This window comes from Rattus norvegicus, chromosome 3, assembly GCF_036323735.1.
Source record: "Rattus norvegicus strain BN/NHsdMcwi chromosome 3, GRCr8, whole genome shotgun sequence".
NCBI classification, from domain to species: Eukaryota; Metazoa; Chordata; class Mammalia; order Rodentia; family Muridae; genus Rattus; species Rattus norvegicus.
The window spans coordinates 82,377,855-82,392,006 of NC_086021.1; the positions used below are offsets into that span (position 1 = coordinate 82,377,855).

At 41.1% G+C, this 14,152-nt stretch overlaps 1 protein-coding gene across 3 annotated transcripts in view; it reads right to left on the minus strand.

Annotated features, from left to right (window-relative positions):
- The window catches only part of Ccdc141 (coiled-coil domain containing 141), a 160,154-nt gene that overhangs the window by 20,809 nt on the left and 125,193 nt on the right, over nt 1-14,152 (minus strand). For all 3 annotated transcript variants that reach the window (XM_003749494.6, XM_063285277.1, XM_063285279.1), the window contains 5 exons: nt 13,613-13,738; nt 11,643-11,831; nt 10,524-10,703; nt 8,577-8,726; nt 85-225 (listed from right to left, as the gene is read on the minus strand). In XM_003749494.6, coding sequence (XP_003749542.2) covers nt 85-225; nt 8,577-8,726; nt 10,524-10,703; nt 11,643-11,831; nt 13,613-13,738 — 786 coding nt within the window. The remainder of the gene's footprint in view (nt 1-84; nt 226-8,576; nt 8,727-10,523; nt 10,704-11,642; nt 11,832-13,612; nt 13,739-14,152) is intronic.

Below are 14,152 nucleotides of genomic sequence, written 5' to 3' on the forward strand. Positions count from 1 at the left end.
GTGCACACACATGCACACACACACATACACACACACACACACACACACACACACACACACACACACACACTACTTTCTCATTACCTGAATTTTGTCAGCATATGTTTCCACTTGTTGGATTTGATATTGAAGAGTCTTTAAGTTTCGAGATTTCTCATTTTTCTTAGAGTAATTAAACTTCAGATTGTTGAATTTCTTTTTTATATCTTTGAATGACTCTTTGAGCTATAATTTAATAAACATAAAATTATCATCCCCTTAAAATTAGAAAGTCAATATTCATTTGTATGAATCAAAATAGCTAAACATTTTCAAATTCATCATCTTAAAAATGTGTTCAGAATAATTTCAGTCAAAGCCAAATCTTTAGTTGGACACCCATCCTTCGATGAGGGTAATTTCTGGTGTATGATTTTTAATTGAGTACAGCCATCTCATTGGTTGCTAAACAAGAAAGTGTCTAACATCTTGAACATAAACTTTTGCCAACTCGAATTTTCTTATTTGTATCTTTGGTATAAATGTTGACACTCGTTCTATTTTACGCAGGCTACTACTGTCTCAGATCTTTCCATGTCACAGTACTCTCTCACAGTCATTAGGTATAAAAAAATTATTAAGGCTCCAAGGAGCTTCATGATGAAGAGGTCAGTGAGAGATTTGATGGTTAGAATATTTAGTACAGTATGTGAGATTTAGTGAGAAATGAATTTTATTTATCCAGCTAAAGTTATTCACACAAGCAAAATTTAGATAGCTTTACTTCTTAAATGTAGACTATTAACTCTGAAAATACAAACAAACAAATTAAAAAACCCAAAGCCAGAGTCACTGCCACTGAGGGCAATGCTGATTGGTCCAGGCAGGTCATATTATGAAGGTCTTACAAACAGTTCATCTTTACCAGTGCACTAAAAGTCTAAGCAACCTGGTACTTTTAGACATTCCACTTTCTGTTGCTTCTACATATGCATGAGGGCTAAGTACCCTTCCAGGCAACTCTCACTTTATATTATCAGCAAAAGGGAGCACAAAGAAAACATAAACCTAAGATTATATGGGGACTTTTACAACAAGAAGGAATCATGTCATGCCTGATAAATCTGAATGATGGAAAGAAAAGTTAGAGATACATTAAAATTCTTTTCAATGACAGCAAACAAATTACCAGAGAGTGTATAAAAGCCATGCACACGTTACACCTTAGGTTCATAATATAGAAAAATACATCTGCCCTAGAAAATGTATTTCTCAAATGCTCACTCCAAAGTTTCCATGGTGTGAAAATAAAACATTGATTTTACCCTTAACTGTTCTTGGAACAAACCATCAGCAAGGCCCTGGCAGATCTGACTATGGAGAAATTATTATACAATTTTTTTCATAGAATATCCATATACTCAACCCATATTGATTTTTTTTACTTAGAAAATGACATTGCTGAATATTAGTTTTACACTATGGACAGAATCAAGAACGGAGATGATATAAACCATTTTAGCAGATAAGTCAACGATGTCCAGAAAGAGTGGAAAAGGCTATAACTTCAGACTTTGAAAACGACTTCTATATCAGAAGACCAGGAAATATTTAAAATGTTCTATTAAGTTGGTATAGTTATGAAATAGCTATTAAATACATATCTACATTCTGTGACACTTGATGTTTTAATGCACATATGTTAATTCCAGCAGGAAGGGACAAATGAAATGCCATTTATGATACTCAAATATAAAGAAACTATTCCTGAGTTGTTAATAGAAAACTGAGGTAAGATATTTTATATCCCTTATTTTCAGTCTACAACTATAAATTACTACATGCCATATCTGAGGCAGCCGGAGACTGCTATTTTAAAAGTCCTTCAGTGGCAAGTTACTGTTTAACTGTATAGATATGGTGTTTGAGATGTTTACAAACTTGTGCTGATGGAGAATGCCTCTACTGCACTCTAAGGTGTATGTACGAAACACCCTTGAGCAGCACACATAAAGTGGTTAAGATCGTCAGGGTAATGTTACAAATGGTGCCATCATTAACAACCAAGTTATTTAGTGTGTGAGAGTGCTTGCCTAAAACCCCAGTCCTTCATTGCAGAAGGAGGATAACAAATTCAAGGACAATCTAGATTACATAGTGAAAGCTGGTCAAAAAAGAAGAAGAAGAAAGAAAGGAAGGAAGGAAGGGAGGGAGAGGAGAGGAGAGGAGAGGAGAGGAGAGGAGAGGAGAAGAGAAGAGAAGAGAAGAGAAGAGAAGAGAAGAGAAGAGAAGAGAAGAGAAGAGAAAAGACAAGACAGGAAAAAGGTTTGGGGATGGCTCAGTGGGTTAAGTTTGATGCACAAGTATGAGAGCCAGTGTTCAGATCCCCAGGAACCCAGAAGCTCAAAAAAGACTGTTGCAAACAAGGTACAAGAGTCATACAAGGTCATACAAGGCTCCCATGCATACGATGTACTATGCCAGATCTGTACACACATACACAAACATGCACTCATATATATATATATATATATATATATATATATATATATATATATATATCATACACACACAAAATTGAATTCGATGAAGTAATACATGAAATAAACATTACAAAAGGAACTAAGGTGTTCAGTCACTGACAATTTTACACTGGAAGACACTATTTTGCACCTTACCTATTTACTGAATTGTGTCTCTGTTATTGATCAGTCTAGAGAAAGAAAGAGAGGCTCTAACATCAACTTGATAGCCAAAGGGTTTTATCTGCTTTTTCAACCAGGAAGGCTTACCGTCTACTTGAATGCTTGCATGAGCAGTGTAGGGAGACGGATCTCTAACACTCTCATTCTAAACCATGCACATTTTTAGTTTACACTGACTTTAGAAATATCCGACTTATGCCTGGTAAGAATGACTTCATTTCTGCATGACCAGCATGCATGCATTTCCATGGAAGGCGATCTAGAAGGCGAACGAATGCCCGTGGTGCTATGGGTATGTGAAACAGGATAGCTTCACTCTGACACACGAGCTCGCACCACAGAGTTGCTGGCACTATTCTTGTTTAGTCACGTTGGACATCCAGTCAAAATCGAATCTCTTGGGCCTCCCTCAATGCAAATTCAAGCCCACTATACATACAAGGAGAAGGAAGTGCTGGCGAAGTACCGCTAAGCATCAGTGAATCCAGCCACCCCACATTTTTCTTACCTGCACATTCCAATATGAAAACGTAATCTAATCCCCACGTAAGTTGGCATCATAGCTTTAAAGGAACTGGGTGCTCTGGTTACTGCCCTGAGGTATCATTGTCCATGCAGCTGCTTCTAACTTTAGTGAGCTTGTCAACAATAGGGCATGGTGGAAATGGGCCAGACAACTGCCCCGCTTGTGTATATAAGCAGCCACATGCACCAACAGCAGGGGAAGAAGAATGGTTTATTCATTAGCAATCTATAAATGCTATAATACACATTAGCAAAATGTATGTATTATGGATGTTAGGATATTTTTTTCTTAGTGAGTAATTTGATTCTTCCCCCTTTGTACAAGCTCAGCTCTTTCATGTTTGTATAGAGTAAAGTAGCCCAAACTTACATGGCCATAATTAGAAAAAATTCTAAAATCTTAAAACTGCTCCGCGTTGTTTTGAAACTACAAAACTTATCCTCTCACAATTTTCCCAGTGAGCGGTAAGTCTCTTTTCAGGACTAGAAATGAGGAAACTTCTATGGAAACAGAAGGGTAAGAGGCTCCCGACAGGCTAGCCTGGCTTGCTATTCTTAGTCTTGACTAAGCTGGTTGAGGCAGCTTTCACAGGAATGTCTTACGTGTAAACCTGGTGCTGGCAAGGCTAACTGGTGTGAGGGACATGGTCTATTTAAAGCCAAGGCAATGGGTTTGCAAAGAAAAGCTTGCATTAGAACTATGGTGTACTTCTGGCTAAACCCCCAAATTCAAAATGAGCAGTCGGTTTTTATTTCTCTACCATCCCCTTCAAAAGCTCTATTCCTTAGCCTCTGTTTGCCCCCTCCTGATGACAACGCTTTCGGAGGCTCCTTCTCCGTAATGAAATGTTGTAATGTACCACCACCCAGAGATGCTTGAATTCCAAACGAAGACATCCAAACACTCAAAATCTAATCTGGACGAAACGCTGCAAATATTATTGGAAGGCACTGGGTCTCAATGTTGGACGGATTTCTGGAGAAGTCTCTTTGGCCTTCTTCTCCCACTCGGTAACCACAGCACTTCCTCCAGCTCCAAGCCGATAGCAACAGGAAGTGAGACAACTCGTAAAGCAAAGACCTGTTCCAAATTCCAGGCAGCAGCCAGTCTCAGCAGTAAACATTATCTTGAATGCGTAGCATCTTCATAATGCATTTAATGCATTTTATTCGTTCTCTTCGGGCAAGCAGTAACTATAATTTATATGTGAGTCGTCCAGACCCTCCAGAAGAGCCTATACAGTACTGTCAAACATTACGATTTAAAATTTTGAGTCTTTGGAATGAACACTTTCTGAACAAATTGTCGTTTTTCCTGTCCACTTATCCATGCCACCCAAATCCAGTTGGGTCAGGGCCTGCTGAGCAAACAGCTCTGATTGTGAAGCGCCATGTGGGTTTTAATTTTCTCAAGACTCTTTGGTGTTTTGTGGACATTTGTAGTGTTACAGCCTGGTTCAGAGTAGCCACATTAAATATATTTGTTGGATAAAGATAATTTACTATTTTTTTTCAAGAACAAGTTTGGGTTATGAATGGGGACAACGCATGTTGTCTGTAATTTTCCCAGTGATGCCCCATCCAGTGGTTTGTCCACACTTTTTTCTGTGTCCTTTCTTGACAAGAATGGCTATCCATGTTCATTTTGTCAGGGGCAAAGTGCCAAACAGTGGAACGTGGTTTTCATTCTATTACCTATTCGTGTTATATAAAAGTACACTCCTTAGTTAAGATCTACTGCTTCTGATCCAGTTTATGTGTCTGGCTCTCAGGTGACCAATCCGTTCAAATTTACAACAGGATTTGAAGAATTCATGCCTGCCATGTGGCATATATATGCTAAATCCTTTCCTTCTTACTCTCTGATAGGAAAGATGTTGCTATCCTAGAGGAGATTTTCCAGGGTAAGGTAATATAATAGTCTGGAAGCTTTTGTGTGGAAAACTTATTTTGAGAAAATGGATACCGGCCTGATTCTGTCATCCTATTCTTCCCAGCAAAGTAATTGTTTGTGACACAAAACGGGAGCCTTTAAGTCATAAATCCCCATTAACATCATTTAAATATAAGGATACATTTTGTTTGGGTCAGCTTGTAAGAAGGAAACACATTTCCTATCAGCATACTAACTTTTAAAATGTAGATTATAAACAAATGATGTTCCTTTGTAATGTAATATGGTTTCGGAAATTTCTAGAATGTTTTGTGTGTTAATGATATATTCACATGGCCAAGCAAGAAAATGCAAAGTGCTATTGAGCCGTTATGCATACAAATGTATCCTTGCATGAAATGGGTAGGGGGGAAATGCCATAAAACTTGGCAGCTTGACAGTTGTGCTTCTCATGGGTAAACATGAAGAAAACGAGTTTTTCAGAAACTTCCTGTGCATAAAAATATGCAAAGATAATGGACACAAAAGGCATTGTTACGCGCCTTTAAAGGAAATCACATCTTATTTTTAAAATGGCATTTAGAGTGGCTTCCATTCTCTCACCTTGAGGTACAAAGTCCTTCTGTAAGGGCCTGAGTGAAGAGCACTAAGTTAGTTCCAGCAAAGTCAAAAGAAAACGTTTTCTGGGAACAATCAAATCAATTGTGACAGATCATTCTTACATATTATAATAGATGTATTGGGAAGCAGGAATAGATGTGGTTGGATGTGACTATACTGAGACTAATTCATCCCAATAGTTCATGGCTGGCAGGTGAATCTTGACTCAAAGTTTACCGTCCCCCCAAAAAAACCCAAAACTACAGACAGAAGCGCTGCAATCTTCTAGTGCATTGTTAAGATGAATCCCACACACATATATCTTCATGTTCTCATATGAAAATGAAGACATAAAGCCAGACATTCTCCAAAGTCTACTGCAACTCAGTGTCTGGGAACTTTTGGGGATGATTTTGGTCACACTGAGAGTAGAAGTGTGTCTTATGATCAACTTTAAAAATTAAATGTTAAGTATGGTCTAGTTCCTTGGCAGAATATTATTTGTTTGTATCAGAAAAATCACTTCACACACTACATTTCAATTTTTTGTTGTTTGTCTTGGGATGGGGTCTTATGTAGCCCATACTGACCTCGAACTTGTTCTGTAACCAAGACTGGCCTTGAACTCCTGCTCTCTCTGCCGAAAAGCAGGCATGTACTATCTTACTTGGCTTCATTTCATTTTATGTAATACTCTAGATACCTGTGTCTAAACAAATGACACATATAGATGCCAAATATTGTCACCATGGAAATATCAACCAAGTCCCCTCTTGCAGTCATGGTCCAAAGTAGAATAAGACATAATTTCATTTTATTTTGCTAAAGGTCATCAAAAAGTATTCTTCCTGATTATTTTGCCACTGGTTTGGTGTTTGTAAAATTCAGTGTATGGATGTCCCACTTCAACATGCCTGCTGTATCTCCACAAAGACAGAAACAAACAAAAGTCAAAATTACCCAAGGTTTTCAAAGGTCTTTCAACTGCGAAAGGATAGCCTGAAGATTAATTGGACTAGAAGCAGAAGCGATGGAGAATGATACTTCTCTCAGTAATTATGAGTGTGTTAACGTGATACCTGATTCCTAAACCCGCATGTCTCTGCTTGCTCATTCCTGAAGTGGTACAGACAATCCTGGGGCATCCCTACTATGACTGGAAGGGTCATCTGTCCTCTGGGCTGGCTCTGAATGCTAGTTCATCATGAGGCTGTCCCTGTAAATAGAAGTTCTGGGAGGCTTTAAGCAGGGGAACCAAGCTTCATAAATGCCACAGCTCTTCAGGGACATGGAAACCCAGAGAGGCGGGGCTGGGAACCTATGTAGCCTGCTTCACTGGGACTGGAAATGCACATAGCATTTCACCAACCGGTTCTCTCTCTCTCTCTCTCTCTCTCTTTCTCTCTCTCTCTCTCTCTCTTTCTCTCTCTCTCTGTAGTTGCAGAGCTGCGCCATCTCTGCAGGGAGAGAAGTTTGGGCAAAGCAAAGGAAAAGGAGAAAGAAGCAGATGAAAGGGAGGGGAAGAACTAAGGAAATTTAGAAAAAGATCATTTTTGAAAATGGCCATGAATCTTTCATAGCCCTGGGAGAACCAAGAAGCTCTGGACGAAACAGAGCTAACAGAAGTGTAAACTGTGGCAGAGGGAAGCGGAAGAGGCTGCTCCCTGTGTACAGGGCAGAATACACTGTGGGCTCACCAGAAAGTGAACCAGGCCAGGAATGGGAAGCAGGCAGTGTCGGAGCACACTGCTATGGTAAAAGCCAAGTCAGCGCCTTCTCCCTCGCCCCTCCTTTTGAACCGGATCCTAGCAGCTTCTCCCCATCTCTCACTTTCCTTCCAGCATGTGCCCTCTTGCACCCGCCTGTGATCTGCCAGAAGGGCAGGAGCTCCAGAGCAAACCATCATTAAAGCTCCATTACCCACTCTTTAACCCGTGAGTTAATGGTTATCGGTACCCGGTGGACCTAAATTATGCCGATGGGGCATAAACCAAGAATTCAAGAAAGTTAGCTGCCTTTCCCCTCAGCCCCCTTTTCAGTGGACTCAGAAAGACAGACAGACGTGGCGTCGTCATTTTCCTTGTGTCTTCCCCAGAGCAAGTGCATGATTGATGGAAAACCACTATGCTCAGCACTAGTCAGGCAACCCACAGCCCATGAATGCAAATCTCAACTGTGGGGCTGGAAGTGAATATGTGTCCTGGCTGAGAGCTGTTGATGGAGTCAAGGGGAAGTTGTATCTGTGTGGATGTAGGAGCATAGAGGACCTCTTACCCTTTCCTTTTCCCTGAAAATTCTTTAGTCAGAAAAGGCATCTGTTTACATCAACAGCAACTTGACTTTGGAAAATGTTCTGCAGTCTCCCGGAGAAGTGCCTTCTCTCTGCCCTCAGCACTGCCTACACCCTGAGTCAATGCAACTTAAATAGAATGTCAGCAGGCTAGAGCAAGCTACCACATTGGACAGTGCCACCCTTCCCTCTGTGCCCTGAAAAAGCTGTGTCCAATCGCACAGACTAGAACACACACACACACACACACACACACACACACACACACACACACACACACGAAAAGCAGTAACTAAGGTCCCAGATCTCCAATCTTGTGTTTGAGGTTTTTCTATGCACTGACCCATCCTAACGTTGACAGTTTTGGGAGTTTGATGTTTCCTCAAGCTTTGGGTACTCTGAGGCTACAGAGAATAAAAGGGCATGGGTAAGAAAACCGAGTTCTGATATTTTCCCCACCGTGTGTGTGTGTGTGTGTGTGTGTGTGTGTGTGTGTGTGTGTGTGTGTGTAAGCATTATATATGCACATGCACAGACACTGGGACACATGCTTTGGGCCCAAGGTGTCCTTTCAAAGCCCTACCTCATTGATCTCCTCTCGTGTGGTGCAGTACTCCAAGCTGCAGGCCAGGACCTGTTCATATTCCTTGGCTTTGGCACTCCAATCCCTGCTATCCAGTTCGAGGGCCTCCAGCTGCTGCTGCAGGCTCTTTGCAGAAATATTCGAGCAATTCTGGAAATGAAGGATGTGGAAATAACAAGAGGAACCCGTGAGATGGCCACATAATATACCATTTGCCTGCATTATAATGCTCACAAATGGCTTCAAAGGAGATATAGGGTCCTAATTTATTTTACCCTAAACATATTTGAATCTAATGATTTGAGAAAGAAGCCAGACACTCAACATTATGGAATAGACGTTTCTATTCTTGACTCTCATCATCATGCCCAACTCCTCAGAGACGCCACTCATGATAAGGTCTAATTTTTACTTCAAAAAGCATAAAATATGCATTAGAAACATTCTGCCACGGCGCTGTAATTTTCCCGTCAACTTGAGTTTAACCTCAGGTTCATTATGCGAGTGCTCCAATCTCTATCTAGTGCAGGAGGGATGCTGGAACCGAGGCCAGGAGAGGGCTGGAGCACAGTTTGTGTTATGTGTGCGAAGTGAGACATTCTACCTTCTTAGTTTTAAAACAATAACTTTACAAATATAATAAAACTCTTTAGAAAATGTTGACACTGGCAAAAGTCAATTCTTTTTAACAGTAACAAATTCGTATATTCTGCCTTTTAACTTAAAGAATAGATGCTGGGCTCTCTATATCACATAGAGCCTGGTGGAGATCTTAAGTGAGCTTTGAAGTAAAATTGGACATGTGGTTTTATTCGTAGTGAAGTAAACATAACCTTTCCCTCTCAAAGTACGAGTTTAGGGAATTCGTAAAGCATCAGAGTTCAGTGTATTAGTTATGAATTAGTTATGAATGTTTGACTAGAAAGTGCTTTCTGATCTTTTAGGCTCCTCTATTAACATCTGACCAGTGGAATAAAGCAAGTAAAAAGACTGGTGCCACAGCCCAGGCCAGAAACAGAGGATCTGGAGCATCCCCTCTGGGCTTTTATGGATGAGTGGCCAGTGTCTCTGACTTCAACTCTTCCTCTATAAGATGGGGCTGCTCATCCGGTAAGACTCAAGGACCTAGTAGACTTCCAGACCTGCAATCCTGAAGCATCACTGCCCGGCAGAAATGCATTACAAGTCATGAAGTAATTGGACAACTTCCAATTGTCTCATTGAAAGTCAAAGAAGAAATAAGCAAAACTAACCTTCATAGTATAATTTAGTTTATCATGTATGCCCAAATATCATCACTTTATATCACATATCCAATATAGAAGTATTAGCTTTTTTTTTTACCTCACATCTTCGAAATCTAATAGGTGTATTGTTTGAATTTTTCTCAGTTGTAGTTAAATTTCTATCAGAAATAATTGATGTAGATTTAAATTTCTCAAAACGTACAGTTTCTTACATGGAGTCACATGCTCAAGTAGTTTCTGAATGGATTAAGAGGTTTCCAACAATAATATTTACAGTTAACTTAGTTCGAATTAAATAAAAGTTTAGGTTCTTAGTTGCTTTAGACACATTTCAAATGCAGAAACCTAATGCCCACCTGAGATCGTGGCTCTATATAAATTAACAGGAGAATAAGATGCATTAAAATAGGGTTTATAGGCTCAGACTGTTCTCCTTAGGCTTGTTTGTTTGTTGATGGTGGTGGAAATTAGAATTAATATTCACCCCAATGATTAATGACTTTCTGCCTTTTAAAATTTAACATACTGGGGCTATGGGATGGCTTAACAATGATTCGCTTGGTATGAGGTTCTTTGTTCAATCCCCAGCACCGCACACAAAAGCAACCACTCATATTTAACATATACTCAGCAATCTGCCTGTTTCTTTCATAGTACCGGCGAGAGAGAGATAGCAATGGCGATACTCCAAGACGCTTACAGGTCGTTGCACGGATGAAATGATGTCCACTCCTAAGGATAGGGCCAGCCGATGGAGATGGTCTACGTGTGCCCGTCTTCCTTGAGAACGGCCCAGTTGCATCAGGACCTCCTTAGAACCTTCCAGTTCCATGGGCTGTGCTAGGAGCTCCAGTTCTCTTGGTTTGATGAGATGGGTCAGCTGGAATTCAGAACATTAGCCCTTAACTGGATTTTCCCAAAGCCCGCTTTCTGTAATGCTAGCTTGGTGAGACACTCGCTAGCCCACCCAGAATCATCCGTCCTATGGATGACGATAGAGGTGCACATTGCAGTAGTGTGACCCCAAAAGGAATACATGGATCAGGTCACATTTTTCAAATCTGTGAAAGAAGGAGATGCATTCTGGGCCCACGACCCCAAACTTTAGCAAGCTCTTGGTCTGTGGTTTATGTAAACTCAAAAATTATTTTCCGGGGTTGGGGATTTAGCTCAGTGGGAGAGCGCTTGCCTAGCAAGCGCAAGGCCCCGGGTTCGGTCCTCAGCTCCGGGGGAAAAAAAAATATTTTCCTTTTAGATGTGTACGAGTGTTTCTGCCTGCATACCTGTCTGCGTACCAAGTGTATAGAGAGTGTTGGAGACCTGAACTGGCGATACAGATGGTTGTGAACTGCCATGAAATAACCAATGAATTTTTTTTTCCTGAGCACGTCACGCTGAAAGCTTCTTGGGATGACAAAATAAAAAAGAAAGAACTTGGGTTTTGACCACCCCTCCTCCCCAAAACTAAGACTTGAGTGGGAATAGTAAAATCAAGTTGAGGCGCCAGACATGGCCTGTGAGTGCCACGGCAGAAGAGAGGGTCACTGCTTGGGAGAGGGCGGCTGGAAGGAGGCAACTGAGAGAAGAGATCTGCCAGCAAGGGCCAAGCTGGGAGTCAGGCTTAGCTGTAGGAATGCGTGTGCCATATTCAAAGGGCAGGGAAGGCAGCAGCCTGGCTAGAGTATGAAGCAGGATAGAGGAATAGTGGGAGATAGAATTAGCCGTCAGGGTGAATGAACCTCTTAGACTTAGACGAGTGATTTGTTTTTCATTTATTGCACAGTCAAAACCTTTATTAAACAACCCCAGCAAGAATTACCTCTTCCTTGACCTGGTGGAACTGGACTGTCTTGTACAGGATTTCCTCATATTCCTGGATTCGCTCTCTCTGCCTCTGATGGAGATGGATAAGGTCCTTCAGTTGTTCAGCCTTCTCCTTCAAAGGAACTCCCTGACCACTTAGCACTTCCCACTCTTTCATGATTTGCTGAACGTCCTCATGCAGTTGCTGGAAAGAATGAAAGTCGTGCAGGAAGTGAGTTTTTATTTTGCAGTGAATGTTCTGATTGTCTAAATAGCGCATCATTTTCTCACTTGCTAACTAACAGATCCCTATGAGCCTTCTCAAGACCCAGATACTGTGCTTAATGAAGAAGACATAGAGACACGCGGTTCAGTCCCTATCTTCTCAGGACTTTGTAAGCAACATGGGGGATAAAGGCAGGGGTTTCAGAGATAGAGGTAAAAATGGAAGGCCACATGCGTCTACAATATATCAACTGCACTGGACTTCTGTTAAGTCAATATACTTCTTCGGACATTTAATATAGAGTAGAATCGTATAGTATGATAAGGACACATAGAGAAGTATAAAAATACATCAGGGGAATCACTTGTGCTCCACAAGGAAAGAATGATCAGTATGAGCCACCAGCTGAACAGCGCACAAGATTTGCTGCCTCAAGGCTGTCATGCCATCGTCCACAAATAGCTACCACATGGAGAAGGGATCAACGGCCTTCCCTCTCAGTCAGCACTGCTCAGGCATCCCATGTAGGAATCCAGACCCTAGAGGAGAGCTTCCAAATGCCACGCTGCTTCAAGAGAATTCTACTCTTATCCCAGGAGTGGATCTTGTATCAAAGGAAACAGTAAAAGAAATGCTGTAGGCTAGGGACATAATCTTCAGAAGACTGGCTTGCCTAGGATTGCCGAGTTCAAATTAAGTATTTGGACCTCAAATAGGTGGAAGATATCATAGCAACAGAACTAAATACTTATAGCAATGGCTCTTAAGCTTGTGTACCACACAGGATCTAGCAAGTTGGGCTAGTCCCACTTCATGTGAGTTTGGATAGGAGAGTTTGCTGTGGATTGAGATGCCATGTATGTGTATGTGTGTACGGAGTACAGTGGTTACGCTTCACATGTATTTTATCTTAACAGAACCTGCAATTAGATATCCCCCAAAGGAATCTCCAAACAGCTAACTCAGGAGTTCCTCAGAGCCAATACGTATTTAGTAGTAACAGATAGATGTGTCTTAAGTTTTTCAACAAAACCCAGAAATCTAATAGCATGTGGACTGGGAGAATGGAGGCAAGAAGATCAAGGGTTCAAGGCTACCCTTGGCTATATAAGCTTGAAGTTAGCCTGGGGTTGAGACTCTGTCTCATAAATAAATGCATAATAAATAAATAACTCTGAGTAGGAATCGCTGACAGTCAACTTGTCTTAAAAGTTGTGTCACAGAACGGCAGGGGTATGGGTGGAGGTTGGGGTTAATCAGTTAAGGGCCTATGACCTGACTTATGACTTTATATCTTGTCCTCAGAGAGCTTCCTTGAAAGGTGACTGAAGCCCACCGAAAAAATGATCCGGAAGGGGGTGTGGTCAGAGCCGGATGCTTGTGAGTCACTGGAATAGTGACATACCAGGGATTTGTGGACCAGTGATAATAAAGGTCAGAGGTTGCCAATTTTGTTCTGAGGTGGCCTTAATTCTCCCTCCCTAAGGGAATAGTGACTACATGATAAATATATCAATAAATTAACTTGAAATATAAAGTAAATTAATGATGAAAATATATTCAGGATACACCACTACGGCTTACATGTTTGGGTATCATCAAATACAAAAGTATGTCTGGGAGCAGTAAGAAAACCTGTCGTTATAGGGCTTAAGAGAAAGGGAGTACTTTTGTTAAAGAGAAGGGATGCTTATAAGGCAAACTATAACTGGGGACTCTGGGGAGATTCTTCACCCAAATCCATTCATTGACATCTCCACCTGGAGCTGAGGCTGCATTGCGATCCACCTTCTTCGCAGATCTGACATGCTCTGGAGGTTCCCTCCAAGGTCCAGCGCAGAGACAGGCATCAGAACTTCATGGAGAAGTTTTACATTGTGAGTTGTCTGGAACAGACATTGACAATTAAGAACGTGTTTCTCGCAACTCAGCACATGTGGTCGCCTCAGTGGTGATGCGGTGTGCAGAGCTTTTCAAGCCTTGTAAACACTGACCCTTGCCAGAGAGGTCACACATATCCCTTGATCTCCTGTGGTTTTTATGTTTGTTGGTTTTAAGATTTACTTATTTTATGTATATGAGTACAGTGTCACTGTCTTCAGACACACCAGACGAGAGCATCTGATCCCATTACAGATGGTTGTGAGCCACCATGTGGTTGCTGGGAATTGAACTCAGGACCTCTGGAAGAGCAGTCAGGGCTGCTCTCAACCTCTGAGCCATCTCTCCAGCCCTTATGTTATTTTTTTAAATCATGATAACATATAACAAAATGCACAATTTTACCCTTTCTTGTATAC